This window comes from Oncorhynchus nerka, linkage group LG10, assembly GCF_034236695.1.
Source record: "Oncorhynchus nerka isolate Pitt River linkage group LG10, Oner_Uvic_2.0, whole genome shotgun sequence".
NCBI lineage: Eukaryota > Metazoa > Chordata > Actinopteri > Salmoniformes > Salmonidae > Oncorhynchus > Oncorhynchus nerka.
This window is the reverse complement of record NC_088405.1, coordinates 84,415,902-84,438,005: the sequence shown is the minus strand read 5'-3', so window position 1 is coordinate 84,438,005 and position 22,104 is coordinate 84,415,902. Positions and strand designations below refer to the sequence as shown.

General features: G+C 44.9%; 1 protein-coding gene across 7 annotated transcripts in view; it reads left to right on the top strand.

Moving 5' to 3' along the window:
- LOC115136144 (protein Jade-1-like) overlaps positions 1-22,104 on the top strand; it is a 239,888-nt gene that overhangs the window by 168,156 nt on the left and 49,628 nt on the right. For all 7 annotated transcript variants that reach the window (XM_029671640.2, XM_029671641.2, XM_065023874.1 and 4 more), the window contains one exon: positions 12,247-12,364. In XM_029671640.2, the coding sequence (XP_029527500.1) occupies positions 12,247-12,364 (118 nt within the window). The remainder of the gene's footprint in view (positions 1-12,246; positions 12,365-22,104) is intronic.

The window sequence follows — 22,104 nt, the reverse complement described above, 5'->3', positions numbered from 1 at the left end:
ACTCAGTCAGGGTTCTGTTCAGTTAAATAGCTAACCACCCAATATGGATTTCCAAATATATTTCTCAAGCCTTCTCACTTACCCCCTGACTAGTGTGGCAATAAAAATGATCAATTCAACTTTAACACGTAGCTGTGTGAAGCCTCTCTCCTGCTGGAGTATTGCTAATTTTAGCCTGAGTAACTCCTCTCCTCTCTGGTGAAGGGAGTGTGGAGCGGAACCTTCTTGCTGTGTTCTCACAGTAGAGGATGCTAACAGGCTAATGGGTCTTGCACCCAGTGCATGATAACAAGTTAAAGGGCTGGGCTCCTACTGTGGAGGATGCTAATAGGCTAATGGACTATGCTCCCTCAGTGGAGGATGCTGACAGCTAGCCACAGCCCGCTAGCTGTCTAGAGCATATTGGACTGTTAGCTGAATAGATCCGTAGGCCAATTTCTTGGGCCTCTATACCTATTTTGCCAATTGGACTTGGACCCCTCTGCTACTCGGAACCCAACTAATCCATCACGACTAGTCTATCGATGGCACCACACGCGGCGGCTTAAACAGACTTTCCTCTATCGCGACGTCCCTCTAAGGCCCTTCTGCTAGCTTGCTAGCCCCGGCCTGTTAGCTGTCTGAATCGTCGTGTCTCCAGCCAGCCCAACCACTCACTGGACCCCTATGATCACTAGGCTACGCATGCCTCTCCCTAATATCATTATGCCTTGTCCATTACTGTCCTGGTTAGTGATTATTGTCTTATTTTACTGTAGAGCCTCTAGCCCTGCTCGATATGCCTTAACCAACCATTTAGTTCCACCTCCCACATATGCGGTGACATCACCTGGTTTAAATGTCGCTAGAGACAATATCTTTCTCTGATCATTACTCAATGTCTAGGTTTACCTCCAATGTACTCACATCCTACCATACCTTTGTCTGTACATTATGCTTTGAATATATTCTGTCGCGCCCAGAAACCTGCTCCTTTTACTCTCTGTTCCGAACGTACTAGGTGACCAGTTCTGATAGCCTTTAGCCGTACCCTTATCCTACTCAACTGCGTTCCTCTGGTGATGTAGAGGTTAATCCAGGCCCTGTAGTGCCTAGCTCCACTCCTCCCCAGGTGCTCTCATTTGTTGACTTCTGTAACTGTAAAAGCCTTGGTTTCATGCATGTTAACATTAGAAGCCTCCTCCCTAAGTTTGTTTTGTTTTATTCACTGCTTTAGCACACTCTGCCAACCCGGATGTTCTAGCCGTGTCTGAATCCTGGTTTAGGAAGACCACCAAAAACCCTGAAATTTCCATCCCCAACTATAACATTTTCCGACATGATAGAACTGCCAAAGGGGGCGGTGTTGCAATCTACTGCAGAGTTATGTCATACTATCCAGGTCTGTACCCAAACATTTCAAGCTTCTACTTTTAAAAATCCACCTTTCCAGAAATAAGTCTCTCACCGTTGCCGTTTGCTATAGATCACCCTCTGGCCCCTGCTGTGCCCTGCAATCAATTCGCCATATGTGAATTGATTGCCCCCCCATCTATCTTCAGAGCTCGTGCTGCTAGGTTACCTAAACTGGGACATGCTTAACACCCCGGCCATCCTACAATCTAAGTTTGATGCCCTCAATCTCACACAAATTATCAATGAACCCACCAGGTACAACCCCAAATCCATGAAGACGGGCACCCTCATAGATATCATCCTGACCAACTTGCCCTCGAAATACACCTCTGCTGTCTTCAACCAGGATCTCAGCTATCACTGCCTCATTGCCTGCATCCGTAATGGGTCTGCGGTCTACGACCACCCCTCATCACTGTCAAACGCTCCCTAAAACACTTCAGAGAGCAGACCTTCCTTTTTTCCTTTTTTTTACCCCCTTTTTCTCCCCAATTTCGTAGTATCCAATTATTAGTAGTTACTATCTTGTCTCATCGCTACAACTCCCGTACGGGCTCGGGAGAGACGAAGGTCGAAAGTCATGCGTCCTCCGAAACATAACCCAACCAAGCCGCACTGCTTCTTAACACAGCGCGCATCCAACCCGGAAGCCAGCCGCACCAATGTGTCGGAGGAAACACCGTGCACCTGGCGACCTTGGTTAGCATGCAATGCGCCCGGCCCGACAGGAGTCGCTGGTGCGCAATGAGACAAGGATATCCATACCGACCAAACCCTCCCTAACCCGGACAACCAATTGTGCGTCGCCCCACGGACCTCCCAGTCATGGCCGGCTGCGACAGAGCCTGGGCGCGAACCCAGAGTATCTGGTGGCACAGCTGGCGCTGCGATGCAGTGCCCTAGACCACTGCGCCACCTGGGAGGCGTGAGCAGGCCTTTCTAATCGACCTGGCCCGGATATCCTGGAAGGATATTCACCTCATCCCGTCAGTAGAGGATGCCTAGTTATTCTTTAAAAGTGTCTAACTCACCATCTTAAGTAAACATGCTCCATTCAAAAAATGTAGAACCAGGAACAGATTAGCCCTTGGTTCTCTCCAGAACTGACTGCCCTTGACCAGCACAAAAACATCCTGTGGCGTACTGCATTACCATCGAATAGCCCCCGTGATGTGCAACTTTTCAGGGAAGTTAGGAACCAATATACACAGGCAGTTAGGAAATCAAAGGCTAGCTTTTTCAAGCAGAAATGTTCATCCTGTAGCACAAACTCAAAAACGTTCTGGGACACTGTAAAGTCCATGGAGAATAAGAGCACCTCCTCCCAGCTGCCCACTGCACTGAGGCTAGGAAAAACACTGTCACCACCGATAAATCCACTATAATTGAGAATTTCAAAAAGCATTTTTCTACTGCAGGTCAATGCTTTCCACCTGTCTACCCCTACCCCAATCAACAGCCCTGCACCCCCCACAGCAACTCGCCCAAGCCTCCCCATTTCTCCTTCACCCAAATCCAGATAGCTGATGTTCTGAAAGAGCGGAAAAATCTGGACCCCTACAAATCAGCCGGGCTAGACAATCTGGACCCTCTCTTTCTAAAATTACCTGCCGAAATTGTTGCAACCCCTTATTATTAGCCTGTTCAATCTCTCTTTCGTATCGTCTGAGATTCCCAAAGATTGCAAAGCTGCCGCGGTCATCCCCATCTTCAAAGGAGGAGAAACTCTAGACCCAAACTGCTACAGACCTATATCTATCCTACCCGGCCTTTCTAAAGTCTTCTAAAGCCAAGTTAATAAACAGATCACCGACCATTTCGAATCCCACTGTACCTTCTCCACTATGCAATGTGGTTTCAGAGCTGGTCATGGGTGCACCTCAGCCACGCTCAAGGTCCTAATTGATAACATAACAGCCATTGATAAGAGACAATACTGTGCAGCCGTCTTCATCGACCTGGCCAAGGCTTTCGACTCTGTCAATCACCACATTCTTATCGGCAGACTCGACAGCCCTGGTTTCTCAAATGATTGCCTTGCCTGGTTCACCAACTACTTCTCTGATAGAGTTCAGTGTGCCAAATCGGAGGGCCTGTTGTCCGGACCTCTGGCAGTCTCTATGGGGGTGCCACAGGGTTCAATTCTCGGGCCGACTCTCTTCTCTGTATACATCAATGATGTCGCTCTTGCTGCTGGTGATTCTCTGATCCGCCTCTACGCAGACGACACCATTCTGTATACCTCTGGCCCTTCTTTGGACACTGTGTTAACTAACCTCCAGACGAGCTTCAATGCCATACAACTTTCCTTCCATGGCCTCCAACTGCCCTTAAATGCTAGTAAAACTAAATGCATGCTCTTCAACCGATCGCTGCTCCCACCTGCCCGCCCGTCCATCATCACTACTCTGGACGGCTCCGACATAGAATATGTGGACAACTACAAATACCTAGGTGTCTGATTAGTCTGTAAACTCTCCTTCCAGACTCACATTAAGCATCTCATCATCTCAATCCGAAATTTAATCTAGAATCGGCTTCATATTCCTTTCATCCTTCACTCATACTGCCCAAACATACCCTCGGAAAACTGACCATCCTACCGATCCTCGACTTCGGCGATGTCATTTACAAAATAGCCTCCAACACTCTACTCAACAAATTGGATGCAGTCTATCACATTGCCATCTGTTTTGTCACCAAAGCCCCATATACTACCCACCACTGCGACCTGTACGCTCTCGTTGGCTGGCACTCGCTTCATACTCGTCGCCAAACCCACTGGCCCCAGGTCATCTACAAGTCTCTACTAGGTAAAGCCCCGCCTTATCTCAGCTCACTGGTCACCATAGCAGCACCCACCCGTAACACGCGCTCCAGCAGGTATATCTCACTGGTCACCCCCAAAGCCAAGTCTTCTTTTGGCTGCCTTTCCTTCCAGTTCTCTGCTGCCAATGACTGGAAAGAACTGTAAAAATCACTGAAGCTGGGGACTCATATCTCCCTCACTAGCTTTATAGCACCAGCTGTCAGAGCAGCTCACAGATCACTGCACCTGTACATAGCCCATCTGTAAATAGCCCATCCAAGTACCTCATCCTCATACTATATTTATGTATTTATCTTGCTCCTTTGCACCCCAGTATCTCTACTTGCACATTCATCTTCTGCACATCTACAATTCCAGTGTTTAATTGACATATTGTAATTACTTCGCCACCATGGCCTATTTATTGCCTTACCTCCCTTATCCTACCTCATTTGCACATACTGTATATAGACTTTTTCTACTGTATTATTGACTGTATGTTTGTTTATTCCATGTATAACTCTGTGTTGTTGTATGTGTCGAACTGCTTTGCTTTATCTTGGCCAGTTCGCAGTTGTAAATGAGCCTACCTGTTTAAATAAAGGTTAAATTAGTTTTTTATTTTTTTTATTTTAAGCATGCTAGTGGGCTGTGCTCCTACAGTGGAGGATGCTAACAGGCAAATAGACTACGCTCCCTTTTTGGAGGATGCTAGCAGGTTAGTGGGCTGTGCTCCTACATTGAAGGATGCTAACAGGCTAATGGGGCTGGGTTTGCCAATCAATCAATGGAATGGAGTTTTCGTAGCACATTACAGCTCCTTAGATCCAAACTTAAGTCTTTGCCTCTATCTGTCAGTTACAGAAACCTGCCTACTGTCTGTCTGGTGAGGTGACTGTAGGGAGGGAGCAGTACCTCTTTTGCTGTAACTCTCCATGTGGCTGGTATTTAGTCCTGTACTCACAGTCCCCAGTGTCTGATACTGACACACAGAAGCACGCACAACCTGACGCTCAGTACATCCTGAAAATGGGAGAAGAACCACAACTTCAATCTCCCACTCCTGTTTTTGTTTGCACACGCAAAGTATATTGACTGAGTTACATTACCACTCCAATCCTCACAGAGGCTTAACAAAACAGCTAGTTTCATAACCAGGGTTTTTAATCTGGACATATCTGCCGTGACACTGCTTTGCTCACTTTAATTAAATCCAAAGACATCCTTGGTGAGGCCTTAGAAAACAGTCTGTGTTTGTGTCCCACATAGCACCCTATTCCCTATATAGTGCACTGTTCCCTATATATCGGTCCCTGGTCAAAAGTGGTGCCCTTTAAAGGTGCTTGGGTGCCATTTGTGACGCTGTCTGTGTGAATAGGCTAACTGAACACAGCAGAACTGTCCTGCTGTTTACTAAAGCCCTGGAAGATCTCCAGACAGATAACGGCCCTTTGCGTCTATTCTGACACAGCAGTCAGAACATTCTGAGCTCTGATTGGACGAGGATGTCTCCCTGGACCCCCCCCCCCCCCCCCCCCGGTTGGCGAGGCTTGGGCATAGTGTCAGTGAGTGATTGACAGGAGCTAATAAATTATCCTCCTGGCTAGGCTCTCTTCTGGGAGGAGGATTCTGGTAGGGAGGTTGTCCTCATGTCTACAGCACAGCACTCCACAGAGCCGCCTTCACAAAGCCTCCTCACTCACTCTACCGTATCCAGCTGCTACAGTCTGGGCTGTCTCTGACCCACTTTTTATCTCTCCTCCCTCCCTTGTTCCCTCTATCCCTCCCCTCGCCCTTTCTTCCCCTGTGTCTTTTGATATGTGAAGCTTTGGTTTCTCTCTCTCTCAATTCAAGGGCTTTATTGGCATGGGAAACATATGTTAGCATCGCCAAAGCAAGTGAAGTAGATAATAAACAAAAGTGAAATAAACAATTAAAATTGACAGTAAACATTACACTCACAGAAGTTCCAAAAGAATGAAGACATTTCAAATGTCCTATTATGTCTATATACAGTGTTGTAACGATGTGCAAATAGTCTCTCTCTCTGTGTCTATCTGTCTCTGTGTCTATCTGTCTCTGTGTTTATCTGTCTAATCCCGAGAGCCATGTTGTGATGCTGGACTCGTTCCTGTGTCTGCTTAGTAATCAGGATAAATAGCACAATGGATTTGGTTAAATCAGAACATGTTATTGTTCAGTGAATGAGCTTAGATTTCAGATGAAAGTCAGATAGTATCTTATCATTGGACCTCAATGGATAATGAAGTTATCCACATCCCAACATTCACCTACAGTACACACTGACTCTGCTCTTGCCCTTTTCACACATTTCTTTGAGGGGATATCTTACACTAACTCATTAAAGTTGTCTCTGCTATATCCATGTAGTCTGTCTGATATTCTTTTTAACTGTTCTAGTATTCACAGATTTATATATATATTATTATTATTTTTTTTGAATCCTCAAAAACCAAAAATCTATTTTAGAATACAAGGCCTGCATTAGAAAAACAATATGTGCACATTAATCTTTCCAACAAATCGCAACAATGCCTAATTTATCATAACCATTACAGATAATAAATCCTAATTGCTACGTGTGTGTGTGTGTGTGTGTATACATATGTATTTTTTTTATTTTATTTAACATTTATTTAACTAGGCAAGTCAGTTAAGAACAAATTATTATTTACAATGATAGCCTAGGACCAGTTGGGTAACTGCCTTGTTCAGGGGCAGCATGACAAATGACCTTGTCAGTTCGGGGATTCGATCTAGCAACCTTCCGGTTACTAGTCCAACACTCTAATCACTAGGCTACCTGCTGCCCCGTGTGACTGTGTACATATATGTGTACACAGTCAATAAGAAAGCGAGGGCCATTTAAGATTAATTTCTTGAAACAGTAATATCAACTGGTTATATTATATCGTGGAACACAGTCTGTAATATCAACTGGTTATATTATATCATGGAACACAGTCTGTAATATCTGGTTATATTATATCATGGAACACAGTCTGTAATATCAACTGGTTATATTATATCATGGAACACAGTCTGTAATATCAACTGGTTATATTATATCATGGAACACAGTCTGAAATATCAACTGGTTATATTATATCATAGAACACAGTCTGTAATATCAACTGGTTATATTATATCCTGGAACACAGTCTGTAATATCAACTGGTTATATTATATCATGGAACACAGTCTGAAATATCAACTGGTTATATTATATCATGGAACACAGTCTGAAATATCAACTGGTTATATTATATCATGGAACACAGTCTGAAATATCAACTGGTTATATTATATCATGGAACACAGTCTGTAATATCAACTGGTTATATTATATCATGGAACACAGTCTGTAATATCAACTGGTTATATTATATCCTGGAACACAGTCTGTAATATCAACTGGTTATATTATATCATGGAACACAGTCTGTAATATCAACTGGTTATATTATATCATGGAACACAGTCTGAAATATCAACTGGTTATATTATATCATGGAACACAGTCTGTAATATCAACTGGTTATATTATATCCTGGAACACAGTCTTCCAGAAGGCAATAACCTCAGCGGTGGAGCTAGCTTGTAGAAGCCTATAGCTATAACACAGTCTGTAATATCAACTGGTTATATTATATCCTGGAACACAGTCTGTAATATCAACTGGTTATATTATATCATGGAACACAGTCTGTAATATCAACTGGTTATATTATATCATGGAACACAGTCTGTAATATCAACTGGTTATATTATATCCTGGAACACAGTCTGAAATATCAACTGGTTATATTATATCATGGAACACAGTCTGTAATATCAACTGGTTATATTATATCCTGGAACACAGTCTGTAATATCAACTGGTTATATTATATCATGGAACACAGTCTGAAATATCAACTGGTTATATTATATCATGGAACACAGTCTGAAATATCAACTGGTTATATTATATCATGGAACACAGTCTGTAATATCAACTGGTTATATTATATCATGGAACACAGTCTTCCAGAAGGCAATAACCTCAGCGGTGGAGCTAGCTTGTAGAAGCCTATAGCTATAACACAGTCTGTAATATCAACTGGTTATATTATATCCTGGAACACAGTCTGTAATATCAACTGGTTATATTATATCCTGGAACACAGTCTTCCAGAAGGCAATAACCTCAGCGGTGGAGCTAGCTTGTAGAAGCCTATAGCATATAGCTATAACACAGTCTGTAATATCAACTGGTTATATTATATCATGGAACACAGTCTTCCAGAAGGCAATAACCTCAGCGGTGGAGCTAGCTTGTAGAAGCCTATAGCTATAACACAGTCTGTAATATCAACTGGTTATATTCTATCATGGAACACAGTCTGAAATATCAACTGGTTATATTATATCATGGAACACAGTCTTCCAGAAGGCAATAACCTCAGCAGTGGAGCTAGCTTGTAGAAGCCTATAGCCTATAGCTATAACACAGTCTGTAATATCAACTGGTTATATTATATCATGGAACACAGTCTTCCAGAAGGCAATAACCTCAGCAGTGGAGCTAGCTTGTAGAAGCCTATAGCCTATAGCTATAACACAGTTAAAACACCTATTGTTTTAAAAAAGTAGACACAATAAAAACAAACATAATATGACAGAATAAAATAGAACAGAATATTTTTCAAATGAAAAAGGTTGCCAGTGATGCGCATGTTGTGCCTGGAACACTTCTTCTCAGACTGATCATTTGAAATGGGGCTTGAAAGACCATTTTTTTCAGTGGTTTTATAGCCATTTATTTCTGTAGGCCAATTGTGAGCTTGTGTGTGCACTCAGCACGCGTGTGTGAAGGGAGCACTCGGAACGCAATTGAGTGAATGAGACTTGGCGGGGAGAATGGTGTGATGCTTGGTTTATTTTTTGTTGTGCCCCACAAATGGACATGTTTGGGCAGCCACAAAGCACATTCCACCAAATAGTTTTACAGTATTTTATTTACATTTTTTTTTTTAATCTCTGGTTAAAGTTGGAGCTTTGACGTCCATTCGAGGATTCTATTACTCATACCCATCCCTACTACTATCCCTGGCTACTCAGTGACTCAGAGCTGAGGGCTGCCCCCTATTCCCTGCATAGTGCACTAATAATGACCAGAGCCCTATATATTATACTACTATAAAGTGCACTATACAGGGAGCCATTTGGGCAAAATTTGGGTCATAATTCCCTGTCCCTCTGGGGCTCTGGCCAGCCCCTCTAGTTCATGTGGCTGTTACTCTAGGATCAGGGGTAGAGTCGTCTCTAGAGCGTGTCGTGCCCTTTAAGCCCGGGGCCAACCTCATTTCCAAAGCGTGTTCCATACATGGTCGTCAGGGGAGTGGCATCGGTGCTCTGATAGTGGGCACGCAGACCTGTTCACCAGAGCATCTGGTGTGATCAGGCCTTAATTAAATCAACAGGTGTCTGGCAGGAGAGGAGAGTGCCTTGCTTAGCCCACTTCAGAGAGAGACCCTGCTTAGCAGTTATCTGTGCTCTGATCCAGGGACAGAAATGTCAGGAGGAAAAGGATAGTCTGTATTGGAGAGAGGTTTATAGGTGTCCTAAAAGGCACCCTCTTCCCTACATAGTGCACTATAAAAGGAATAGAGTCCTATATATTAGGGAGGGAGGGAGGTGAATGTCTGCCCTCCTCTTATCCCCATTCCTCTCTGTGTTGCTTAGGGGCAGAGAGGTATTTGTGTTGAGAACAGTTTCCCCCCACCACTCATAATCAAACACAGATACTGAACGTTGTGTCCCACATTGTGTCTATTTTTATCCTACTTGGAAGTAATGGAATACTGGCCACTCAATAAACAACCGAGCAGAGAGAGATATCAAACATTAAGCCTGTGGTTTTCTCCTCCCACACAGCGGCAGTGTGTCGGCCATATCTCCTCTGTTAACCATTTGTTAATGTACTTTTCCCATCAGCTGAATACATTGGGACACAATTACGGTTTTGTTCCTGGTGGGGCTAAACATTGCAGGGAGAGGAGAACAGCCATGCTTGTTCTCTGTGTGTGTGTGTGTGTGTGTGTGTGTGTGTGTGTGTGTGTGTTTGTCTTCATGCATGCTTACGTGCGTGTATTGTGTGTGTATTGTGTGGCGGGTGGCCAGAAAGAGGGAACAAATCTGTCTTTGTTGACAGTCTGGGTGGCTCAGCTCTGCCATGCTGTACCATCTAAGTGACAGGATGGACACCTCACAACACAGACAGATCTGTTCCCTCTGTCTGTCTGCCTGCCACAAACATGCACGCAGACTCCTCTCCTCTGTCTATCTGTGTCTCTCTCTCCCCCCAGCCCCTCTTCCCATCATCACTATGACTAATCATTAGTCACACACTCTCAGGAACATTAATAAAGATGTCCACTGAGATATACTGGGGAGGAAAAACACACTCTCACACAGATGTGCTTTCACACAGGACACACTGGGGGCATTCAGACGTGTGTGTGTGTATCCTGTCCCTGGCTGTGAGCCAGCCCCTGCCTGGTTTACTGGTAACTACTCACAGTGGATTGGCTATGGCCCAGACAGGCAGAGAGCTCCCTGGGAGGAAGCTAGTCGCTCCAACTCTCCACAACACACACACACACACACTGCTCCTCCACCAGCCACATTTTGTCCCACTGCCAAACCAGAGCCCCCAAAACACACATGAAAACATATGAAAGTGATTTGACTGTGTGTGTGTGTGTGGAGGGGGGACTTGGGAATGCTGCTGCTAAGATAATTAGGCTAGCTATGAGTCTGGGCTTGCAGACTGGTGCTCCTACGCCTGGCTGCAGTCTAGTTGCACCTCTACCCCTAACCCTTTGGGAGGCTGAGACTGAATACAGAGAGAGTGGGAGGGAGGGAAGCTGGGTGGTTTTAATGGGCCATTTCTCTGCTGTGTGTGTTCCTCTGTACATCAGGTGAGGAACCTGGTTATTATAATGGTTCAGATGACTGTGTTTGTTCCTCTGTACGCTAGGTGAGGAACCTGGTTATTATAATGGTTCAGAGGACTGTGTGTGTTCCTCTGTACATCAGGTGAAGAACCTGGTTATTATAATGGTTCAGATGACTGTGTGTGTTCCTCTGTACATCAGGTGAGGAACCTGGTTATTATAATGGTTCAGATGACTGTGTGTGTTCCTCTGTATATCAGGTGAGGAACCTGGTTATTATAATGGTTCAGATGACTGTGTGTGTTCCTCTGTACATCAGGTGAGGAACCTGGTTATTATAATGGTTCAGATGACTGTGTGTGTTCCTCTGTACATCAGGTGAGGAACCTGGTTATTATAATGGTTCAGATGACTGTGTTTGTTCCTCTGTACATCAGGTGAGGAACCTGGTTATTATAATGGTTCAGAGGACTGTGTGTGTTCCTCTGTACATCAGGTGAGGAACCTGGTTATTATAATGGTTCCGATGACTGTCTTCCTCTGTACATCAGGTGAGGAACCTGGTTATTATAATGGTTCAGATGACTGTGTGTGTTCCTCTGTACATCAGGTGAGGAACCTGGTTATTTTAATGGTTCAGATGACTGTGTGTGTTCCTCTGTACATCAGGTGAGGAACCTGATTATTATAATGGTTCAGATGACTGTGTGTGTTCCTCTGTATGTCAGGTGAGGAACCTGGTTATTATAATGGTTCAGATGACTGTGTGTGTTCCTCTGTATATCAGGTGAGGAACCTGGTTATTATAATGGTTCAGATGACTGTGTGTGTTCCTCTGTACGTCAGGTGAGGAACCTGGTTATTATAATGGTTCAGATGACTGTGTGTGTTCCTCTGTACATCAGGTGAGGAACCTGGTTATTATAATGGTTCAGAGGACTGTGTGTTCCTCTGTACATCAGGTGAGGAACCTGGTTATTATAATGGTTCAGATGACTGTGTGTGTTCCTCTGTATGTCAGGTGAGGAACCTGGTTATTATAATGGTTCAGAGGACTGTGTGTGTTCCTCTGTACATCAGGTGAGGAACTTGTGCTACATGGTGACGCGGCGGGAGAAGATGAAGACTTCTCTGTGTGACCTCCAGGAGAAGATCTTCCACCTGCAGATCCAGCTGCTGGAGGAGGACCTAGCTGGAGGTGAGTGGCATACATACATACATACACACACACACACACACACACACACACACACACACACACACACACACACACACACACACAGCACCCTATTCTGTCCTGCTCTGGGTCTACAGGAAGGTCACCTTTAAGACTAGAATGTAGACTATCTCTATCCTCAGGCCGATAAAATGGCCCCCTATTCCTTTTATGGTGCGCTACTTTTGACCAGGGCACCACAGGGCAAGGGTGGCATTTCAACCATACAGCTCCTACTCTCCTGACCTCAGTACAGCCGAGCCGGTCATGTGAGTGGTACTGTCGTCATAGTAGTCCAGGTCCTCAGTCTGTCCCCAGTACTGGACCCACAGTAACACTCACAGGCCTGACAGTCCTTACACTCTATTACACTGGCTGAAGTCAAGGGCTTAGGCTAGAGAGTACGAGGACTTCCCCTGTGTGTCTGTCAGTAGGAATGGGAAATGAGCCCAGTCTGATACAGAATAACTAGCTAGGGCTCCCTGGAGGGAGGAACTAGAGTGTGTGTGTGTGTGGGGGGGGGGGGGATTTATGTGCATAACATTTGAAAGAGGAGTAGGCTATGTTGGTTCAGGTGTGTGTTGGAGTGGGTCCTGTGTTTGTGTGGAAATGGAAGGGTGTGTGATTGGGCGGTTGTGTGTGTGCACTTGTCGGTGTGTTGGCCCGGGGAGTTGTGTGAGTCTCCCAGGCCTGTACTAATTTGCAGTGTTCATCATTCCAGAGCCCCGAAAGCCTGCCGCTGTGTATTAAGACCTCCTGACTCGGCACTTTTCACTGCTATCAGGGGCCTGTGTTGGCCACCCGGCTCTATGCAGCCATAGTTATTCACACATGGAAATGAGGGGCCGAAACAAACAGACAGCCCCGTGAAGGAACACTGCTTCGGGGGATGCGTCGCAAATGACATCCTATTCCCTATGGGCCCTGGTCAAAAGCAGTGCACTATAAAGGGATTAAGGTGCAGTTTTGGACGGAGACAGGTCCTCTGTCTGCACCCTCAGATGAAGAAAGATGAGGCTGTCATTATCATAATGACTGGATGACGTCTCCCTCGTCCCTTTATTTCTCCCTACTTCTCTCTCTCCGTCTTTCTCTTTCCTTCTCTATCAATTGCTTTTTTGCTCTCTCTCTCTATCTTACCCACTTTCTCTCTCTCTCTCTCTCCATCCCCCCACTCTCTCTATATACTGTATCTATCCCCATCCCTCTCTCTCGGTCTCTCCTTCTCTTTCTCTGCTGGGGCCTGGCTCTCATGGCATACAGAGGAACACACACAGCCGTCTTCTTCTCAGAACTCACTTTCTTTACTGCTGCTAGCTCACAAAAAACATCAGTTTGCTTGTCATGTATTTTTTGTATTTTATATTTAACCAGGTAGGCCAGTTGAGAACAAGTTCTCATTTACAACTGCGACCTGGCCACGATAAAGCAAAGCAGTGCGACAAAAACAACTGAGTTATACATGGGATAAACAAACGTACAGTCAATAACACAATAGAAAAATCAATGTACAGTGTGTGCAGATGTAGTAAGATCAGGGAGGTAAGGCAATAAATAGGCCATAGTGGCGAAATAATTTAAATTTTAGCATTAACACTGGAGTGATAGATGTGTAGATGATGATGTGCAAGTAGAGATACCGGGGTGCAAAAGAGCAAAAAAACACAAACAATATGGGGATGAGGTAGTTGGGTGGGTTATTTACAGATGGGCTGTGTACAGATGCAGTGATCGGTAAGCTGCTCTGACAGTTGATGCTTAAAATTAGTGAGGGAGATATAAGTCTCCAACGATTTTTGCAATTCGTTCCAGTCATTGGCAGCAGAGAACTGGAAGGAGAGGCGGCTAAAGGAGGTGTTGGCTTTTGGGATGACCAGTGAAATATACCTGCTGGAGCGCGTGCTACGGGTGGGTGTTGCTATGGTGACCAGTGAGCTGAGATAAGGCGGGGCTTTACCTAGCAGAGACTTGTAGATGACCTGGAGCCAGTGGGTTTGATGTCAAATATGTAGTGAGGGCCAGGAGTGTTGTATGACATTGAAGCTTGTTTGGAGGTTTGTTAACACATTGTCCAAAGAAGGGCCAGATGTATACAGAATGGTGTCGTCTGCATAGAGGTGGATCAGAGAATCACCAGCAGCAAGAGCGACATCATTGATGTATACAGAGAAAATATTTGGCCCGAGAATTGAACCCTGTGGCACCCCCATAGAGTCGAAAGCCTTGACCAGGTTGATGAAGACGGCTGCACAGTACTGTCTTCTATTGATGGCGGTTACGATATCATTTAGGATCTTGAGCGTGGCTGAGGTGCTAGATTGTCTAGCCCAGCTGATTTGTAGGGGTCCAGATTTTTCGGCTCTTTCAGAACATCAACTATCGGGCTCTGGGTGAAGGAGAAGCGGGGAGGGGCATGGGCAAGTTGCTGTGGAGGGTGCAGAGCTTTTGGCTGGGGTAGCCAGGTGGAAAGCATGGCCAGTCGTAGAAAAATGCTTTTTGAAATTCTCGATTATCGTAGATTTGTCGGTGGTGACAGTGTTTCCTAGCCTCAATACAGTGGGCAGCTGGGAGGAGGTGCTCTTATTCTCCATTGACTTTACAGTGTCCCAAAACTTTTTGGAATTAGTTCTACAGGATGTTTGAATAAGCTAGCCTTTGCTTTCCTAACTGACTGTGTATATTGGTTCCTGACTTCCCTGAAAAGTTGCATATCGCAGGGGCTATTCGATGCTAATTCAGTACGCCACAGGATGTTTTTGTACTGGTCAAGGGCAGCCAGGTCTGGATGGATATAAGGGCTATATCTGTTCTTAGTTCTACATGTTTTGAATGGGGCATGCTTATTTAAGATGGTGAGGAAAGCACTTTTAAAGAGCAACCAGGTATCCTCTACTGACGGGATGAGTTCAATATCCATCCAGGATACCCGGGCCAGGTCGATTAGAAAGGCCTGCTCGCTGAAGTGTTTTACGGAGCGTTTGACAGTGATGATGGGTCGTTGTATGACCGCGTACCCATTACAGACGCAGGCAATGAGGCAGTGATAGCTGAGGTCCTGGTTGAAGACAGCAGAAGTGTATTTATAGGGCAAGTTGGTCAGGGTGATATCTATGAGGGTGCCCATGTTTGCGGATTTGGGGTTGTACCTGGTAGGTTCCTTGATAATTTGTGTGAGATTGAGGGCATCCAGTTTAGATTGTAGGACGGCCGGGGTGTTAAGCATATCCCAGTTTAGGTCACCTAACAGTACGAACTCTGAAGATAAATGGGGGGCAATCAATTCACATATGGTGTCCAGGGCACAGCTGGGGGCTGAGGGGGGTCTATAACAAGTGGCAACAGTGAGAGACTTATTTCTGGAAAGGTGGATTTTTAAAAGTAGAAGCTCGAACTGTTTGGGCACAGACCTGGATAGTATGACAGAACTCTGCAGGCTATCTCTGCAGTAGATTGCAACTCCGCCCACTTTGGCAGTTCTATCTTGACTGAAAATGTTGTAGTTGGGGATGGAAATCTCAGAATTTGTTGGCCTTCCTAAGCCAGGATTCTGACACGGCTAGGACAGGGCAGTTGCGGTGACTATATTACTGGCACACCAGCGGACATGAGTCATGAAGGCAGTCAAATGAATTACCATTTAGTCACGATAATTGCTGTAGGCTCCTCTAAGCTCTGATGCCACTGGTGGTCATTAGTAGCCTACCAGACTTGCTAACGGTCAGTTGCTAATGTCCTGTACTCAGGGCTCTATTGTCTCTCTAATTACTCTGACATCAATGCAAATGCAATCGAAAATCACATCAAATACTTCATTAGTCCATGACATCATGTTGCTCTACATTTCTATAGGCTATGCAATTGAGTGATGGCCGCTAAGAAAAAGAGGAGGATCCCATCCGCTTTCTACAGGCTAGGAATACTATATTTATTTCCTAATATTAAGCACATTGCTTATCTATACAACAGTAGTATAGCCTTCCTGGCTGGCATGAAAATGGACCACAGGAAAAGGGATAACATGTATTTTTTTCCCTGCCCCTGTTTTGAGACAGGTGCATGATAATTGTACATTCTATATCAAAACAAATTTCACACAAAACGTTTGACCTCTGTCATTGACAACAAAGGGTATATAACAAAGTATTGAGATAAACTTTTGTTATTGACCAAATACTTATTTTCCACCATAATTTGCAAATAAATTCATAAAAAATCCTACAATGTAATTTTCTGGATTTTTTTCTCTCATTTTGTCTGTCATAGTTGACGTCTACCTATGATGAAAATTACAGGCCTCTCTCATCTTTTTAAGTGGGAGAACTTGCACAATTGGTGTCTGACTAAATACTTTTTTGCCCCACTGTAGTTCATCAACAGCCTTGGTTTCTTAAATGATTGCCTTGCCTGGTTCACCAACTACTTTTCTGATAGAGTTCTGTGTGTCAAATCGGAGGGCCTGTTGTCCGGACCTCTGGCAGTCTCTATGGGGGGTGCCACAGGGTACAATTCTCGGGCCGACTCTCTTCTCTGTATACATCAATGATGTCGCTCTTGCTGCTGGTGATTTTCTGATCCACCTCGACACAGACTGTATCCCTCTGGCCCTTCTTTGGACACTGTGTTAACTAACCTCCAGACGAGCTTCAATGCCATACAACTTTCCTTCCATGGCCTCCAACTGCCCTTAAATGCTAGTAAAACTAAATGCATGCTCTTCAACCGATCGCTGCTCCCACCTGCCCGCCCGTCCATCATCACTACTCTGGACAGCTCTGACATAGAATATGTGGACAACTACAAATACCTAGGTGTCTGATTAGTCTGTAAACTCTCCTTCCAGACTCACATTAAGCATCTCATCATCTCAATCCGAAATTTAATCTAGAATCGGCTTCATATTCCTTTCATCCTTCACTCATACTGCCCAAACATACCCTCGGAAAACTGACCATCCTACCGATCCTCGACTTCGGCGATGTCATTTACAAAATAGCCTCCAACACTCTACTCAACAAATTGGATGCAGTCTATCACAGTGCCATCTGTTTTGTCACCAAAGCCCCATATACTACCCACCACTGCGACCTGTATGCTCTCGTTGGCTGGCCCTCGCTTCATACTCGTCGCCAAACCCACTGGCTCCAGGTCATCTACAAGTCTCTGCTAGGTAAAGCCCCGCCTTATCTCAGCTCACTGGTCACCATAGCAGCACCCACCCGTAGCACTCGCTCCAGCAGGTATATCTCACTGGTCACCCCCAAAGCCAAGTCTTCCTTTGGACGCCTCTCCTTCCAGTTCTCTGCTGCCAATGACTGGAAAGAACTGCAAAAATCACTGAAGCTGGAGACTCATATCTCTCTCACTAGCTTTAAGCACCAGCTGTCAGAGCAGCTCACAGATCACTGCACCTGTACATAGCTCATCCAACTACCTCATCCCCATACTGTATTTATTTATTTATTTATCTTGCTCCTTTGCACCCCAGTATCTCTACTTGCACATTCATCTTCTGCACATCTACCATTCCAGTGTTTAATTGCTATATTGTAATTACTTCGCCACCATGGCCTATTTATTGCCTTACCTGCCTTATCCTACCTCATTTGCACACACTGTTTATAGACTTTTTTCTACTGTATTATTGACTGTATGTTTGTTTATTCCATGTTTAACTCTGTGTTGTTGTATGTGTCGAACTGCTTTGCTTTATCTTGGCCAGGTCACAGTTGCAAATAAGAACTTGCTGTCAACTAGCCTACCTGGTTAAATTAAAAATAAAAAAAAAATAAAAACATTTTAAGCTAAACATTCTGATCTGTTGCGTCAGCCTCGTTGCGTAATATTTTGGGGGAATTCTAGTGGTTGTATTAATTTAGGATCTACTGCATCCCACAACTGTCCCAGATTGCACAGAATAGAATAGGTTGACTTTTGTACTAATATAGTAGATTGACGTAGGCTATTTGTTAGGCCTACTCATCATGTTGGCAGACAAAAAGTTATCGTGGACAGTTGTTCCAATATCTTCAATATGCACCTCAGAATTGGATAAGCACGTGCGCTGTTGCGTCCCCGATGTGTCTGTCTTCACTTGTAGCCTGTGAGAAAGACCCGATCACGTGATGGAGAGCCATGTGAGTGAGATGAGGTGCTTCGGGGCGGGCAGCATTTAGGGAGGAGGGTTCCAAAAGGCATGGATTTTTTTAGGGTGCATTATGATGGCCACACAAAGGGGATGCCGCCGGAAATTCGAGGCATTATCAAGTGCTTCTCAAATTGTGAATGAGAGACTGTCAAAGTGTGTACAGCCTGCGCAAGAAAACAAAGCTTTTTTCATATCATCATTAGAGTCTCATCATACAGCCTTACAATGTGTTAAAAGTCAAAACATGTAGCCCAACGTTTGTAGAACAACTAAAGTTACATTAATAACTCTAAATGAAGCATATAGGAGCACCTATTTTTTTGGAAACCGCTCAACACAGAATAGTCGCATGTTTACACTCCCTCAAATAGATAGGAGAAAATATCCTTTCTATTTTATTCAGCTTTGTTCAAATGGATTCTTCATACTATAAAATAGTGTAAGATAATGCCACGGAATTCTAAGCAAATCTTGTCTGCTAAATGTTCTTGTGTAGCCCACAGACATGGCATACCCGATCGGGACCGAACAAGAGTATGCTATTCTGTTCTTCTGAAATAGACTACATTTTTTTCATATCACGTTTCTTTATACCTGTCTAAAATAAAGAATGGATTTATTGTGAAGGTGTAGGCTTTATTACATGGATTTCTTAGACTTTTAAAAAATGTAGATATTCCAGAGGTCTGCATCAGTGTGTGGATCCAGGAGATGCTGAATGTGTTTATGTTGATTAACGGTCAATTGCCGTGAGACCGACAGTTATTTGCTTGACAATCACCGGCTGACGAAACTTCGTGACCGCCACAGCGCTAGTCATGGAGACCCCCCCCCAGTCAAAATAAGTGCACTATGTAGGGAATAGGATGCCAATATAGGATGCAGGCCATGTCTGGGTCTCAGCTCCCACCGGGAGAAAATACTGCTCTGTATCTGTCTATCTAATCCTTAGAGTAAGCCACTCGAGTGAGTCACATGCTTTTAGGGCTGAACACAGCCGTAGTTGAAGAGCAGCAGTCCCTGTAAGCACTGCAAATCAGGGAGGGTCCTGCCCATCTGCCTCTACAGCAGGGGGACACTGGGGCAGGCTCTGTTCCAATACTTTACACATGCATCCTTCCCTCCTTCCTTCCTTGTAATCATATGGGAATGGAACCCTGAAATATTCACTAATCCATTATGAAGGGTCCATTCCATGACCTATTACTTCAAGGAGGAAAGGATACATGTTTAAGGTATTGGACAAGGAAAATCGGAAGAAGGGTGAGTTTTGAAAGTATTAGAACAGGGCCACATACTGCTGTCCTGAACTCACGGGAAGGAAGCCACAGCAGTGTAATTCTGTATGTATCAATGTAGTGAGAAGGTAATGTACTTGTACATCCTGTGTCTGTTTCTCTCAACCACAGCCCTACAATGCAGTTGATGGTGGCTTGTGTTTGGGATATCTGATCGTGTATCTCTCTGTGTGTGTGTCGAGAGGGAACTCTGGGGCTGAGGGAGCGTGAGAGGAAGTGTGAAAGAAAGAGAGGAAGTGTGAAAGAAAAAGGCTCTGTGGTGTCGCGCTAACGAGCGCAGGTAAGAGGTGAGACACTGTGCCTCACACACACACATACCGCAGCTGAGCAAGCCCAGGAAGAGAGGAAATGAATCACACACTTCGAAAAGACGAATCCCTTTGCGAACCTGACGAGGCAATCAAATTGAAGAGAGCAGAGAAGGAGAAGTGAGAGAGAGCAGAGAAGTGAGCGAGAGCAGAGAAGTAAGAGAGAGCAGAGAAGTAAGAGAGAGCAGAGAAGTGAGAGAGAGAGCAGAGAAGTGAGAGAGAGAGCAGAGAAGTGAGAGAAGTGAGAGAGAGAGCAGAGAAGTGAGAGAGAGCAGAGAAGTGAGAGAGAGCAGAGAAGTGAGAGAGAGCAGAGAAGTGAGAGAGAGCAGAGAAGTGAGAGAGAGCAGAGAAGTGAGAGAGAGCAGAGAAGTAAGAGAGAGCAGAGAAGTGTGAGAGAGAGCAGAGAAGTGTGAGAGAGAGCAGAGAAGTGTGAGAGAGAGCAGAGAAGTGAGAGAGAGAGCAGAGAAGTGAGAGAGAGAGCAGAGAAGTGTGAGAGAGAGCAGCAGAGAAGTGTGAGAGAGAGCAGAGAAGTGAGAGAGAGAGAGAGAGCAGAGAAGTGAGAGAGAGAGAGCAGAGAAGTGTGAGAGAGAGAGAGAGAGCAGAGAAGTGAGAGAGAGATAGAGAGCAGAGAAGTGAGAGAGAGATAGAGAGCAGAGAAGTGAGAGAGAGATAGAGAGCAGAGAAGTGAGAGATAGAGAGCAGAGAAGTGAGGGAGAAAAAGAGCAGAGAAGTGAGAGAGAGAGCAGAGAAGTGAGAGAGAGAGCAGAGAAGTGACAGAGAGAGCAGAGAAGTGACAGAAAGCAGAGAAGTGACAGAGAGAGAGCAGTGACAGAGTGAGAGAGCAGAAAATAAGTAACAGAGAGAGCAGAGAAGGAGAAGTGACAGAGAGAGCAGAGAAGGAGAAGTGACAGAGAGAGCAGAGAAAAGGAAGAAATGACAGAAAGAGAGAGCAGAGAAAAGGAAGGAGAGAGAGAGAAATGCAACTGAACTGACAACAATATTTTCAAATGTCACTCCAAGTTGGACTGTTGCAGAGGATGAGAGAGAGCAGAGACGTGTGAGAGAGAGCAGAGAAGTGTGAGAGAGAGCAGAGAAGTGTGAGAGAGAGCAGAGAAGTGTGAGAGAGAGCAGAGAAGTGAGAGAGAGAGCAGAGAAGTGAGAGAGAGAGCAGAGAAGTGAGAGAGAGAGCAGAGAAGAGAGTGAGAGAGAGAGAGAGCAGAGAAGTGAGAGAGAGCAGAGAAGTGAGAGAGAGCAGAGAAGTGAGAGAGAGCAGAGAAGTGAGAGAGAGCAGAGAAGTGAGAGAGAGCAGAGAAGTGAGAGAGAGCAGAGAAGTGAGAGAGAGCAGAGAAGTAAGAGAGAGCAGAGAAGTGTGAGAGAGAGCAGAGAAGTGTGAGAGAGAGCAGAGAAGTGTGAGAGAGAGCAGAGAAGTGAGAGAGAGAGCAGAGAAGTGAGAGAGAGAGCAGAGAAGTGTGAGAGAGAGCAGAGAAGTGTGAGAGAGAGCAGAGAAGTGAGAGAGAGAGAGAGAGCAGAGAAGTGAGAGAGAGAGAGCAGAGAAGTGTGAGAGAGAGAGAGAGAGCAGAGAAGTGAGAGAGAGATAGAGAGCAGAGAAGTGAGAGAGAGATAGAGAGCAGAGAAGTGAGAGAGAGATAGAGAGCAGAGAAGTGAGAGATAGAGAGCAGAGAAGTGAGGGAGAAAAAGAGCAGAGAAGTGAGAGAGAGAGCAGAGAAGTGAGAGAGAGAGCAGAGAAGTGACAGAGAGAGCAGAGAAGTGACAGAAAGCAGAGAAGTGACAGAGAGAGAGCAGTGACAGAGTGAGAGAGCAGAAAATAAGTAACAGAGAGAGCAGAGAAGGAGAAGTGACAGAGAGAGCAGAGAAGGAGAAGTGACAGAGAGAGCAGAGAAAAGGAAGAAATGACAGAAAGAGAGAGCAGAGAAAAGGAAGGAGAGAGAGAGAAATGCAACTGAACTGACA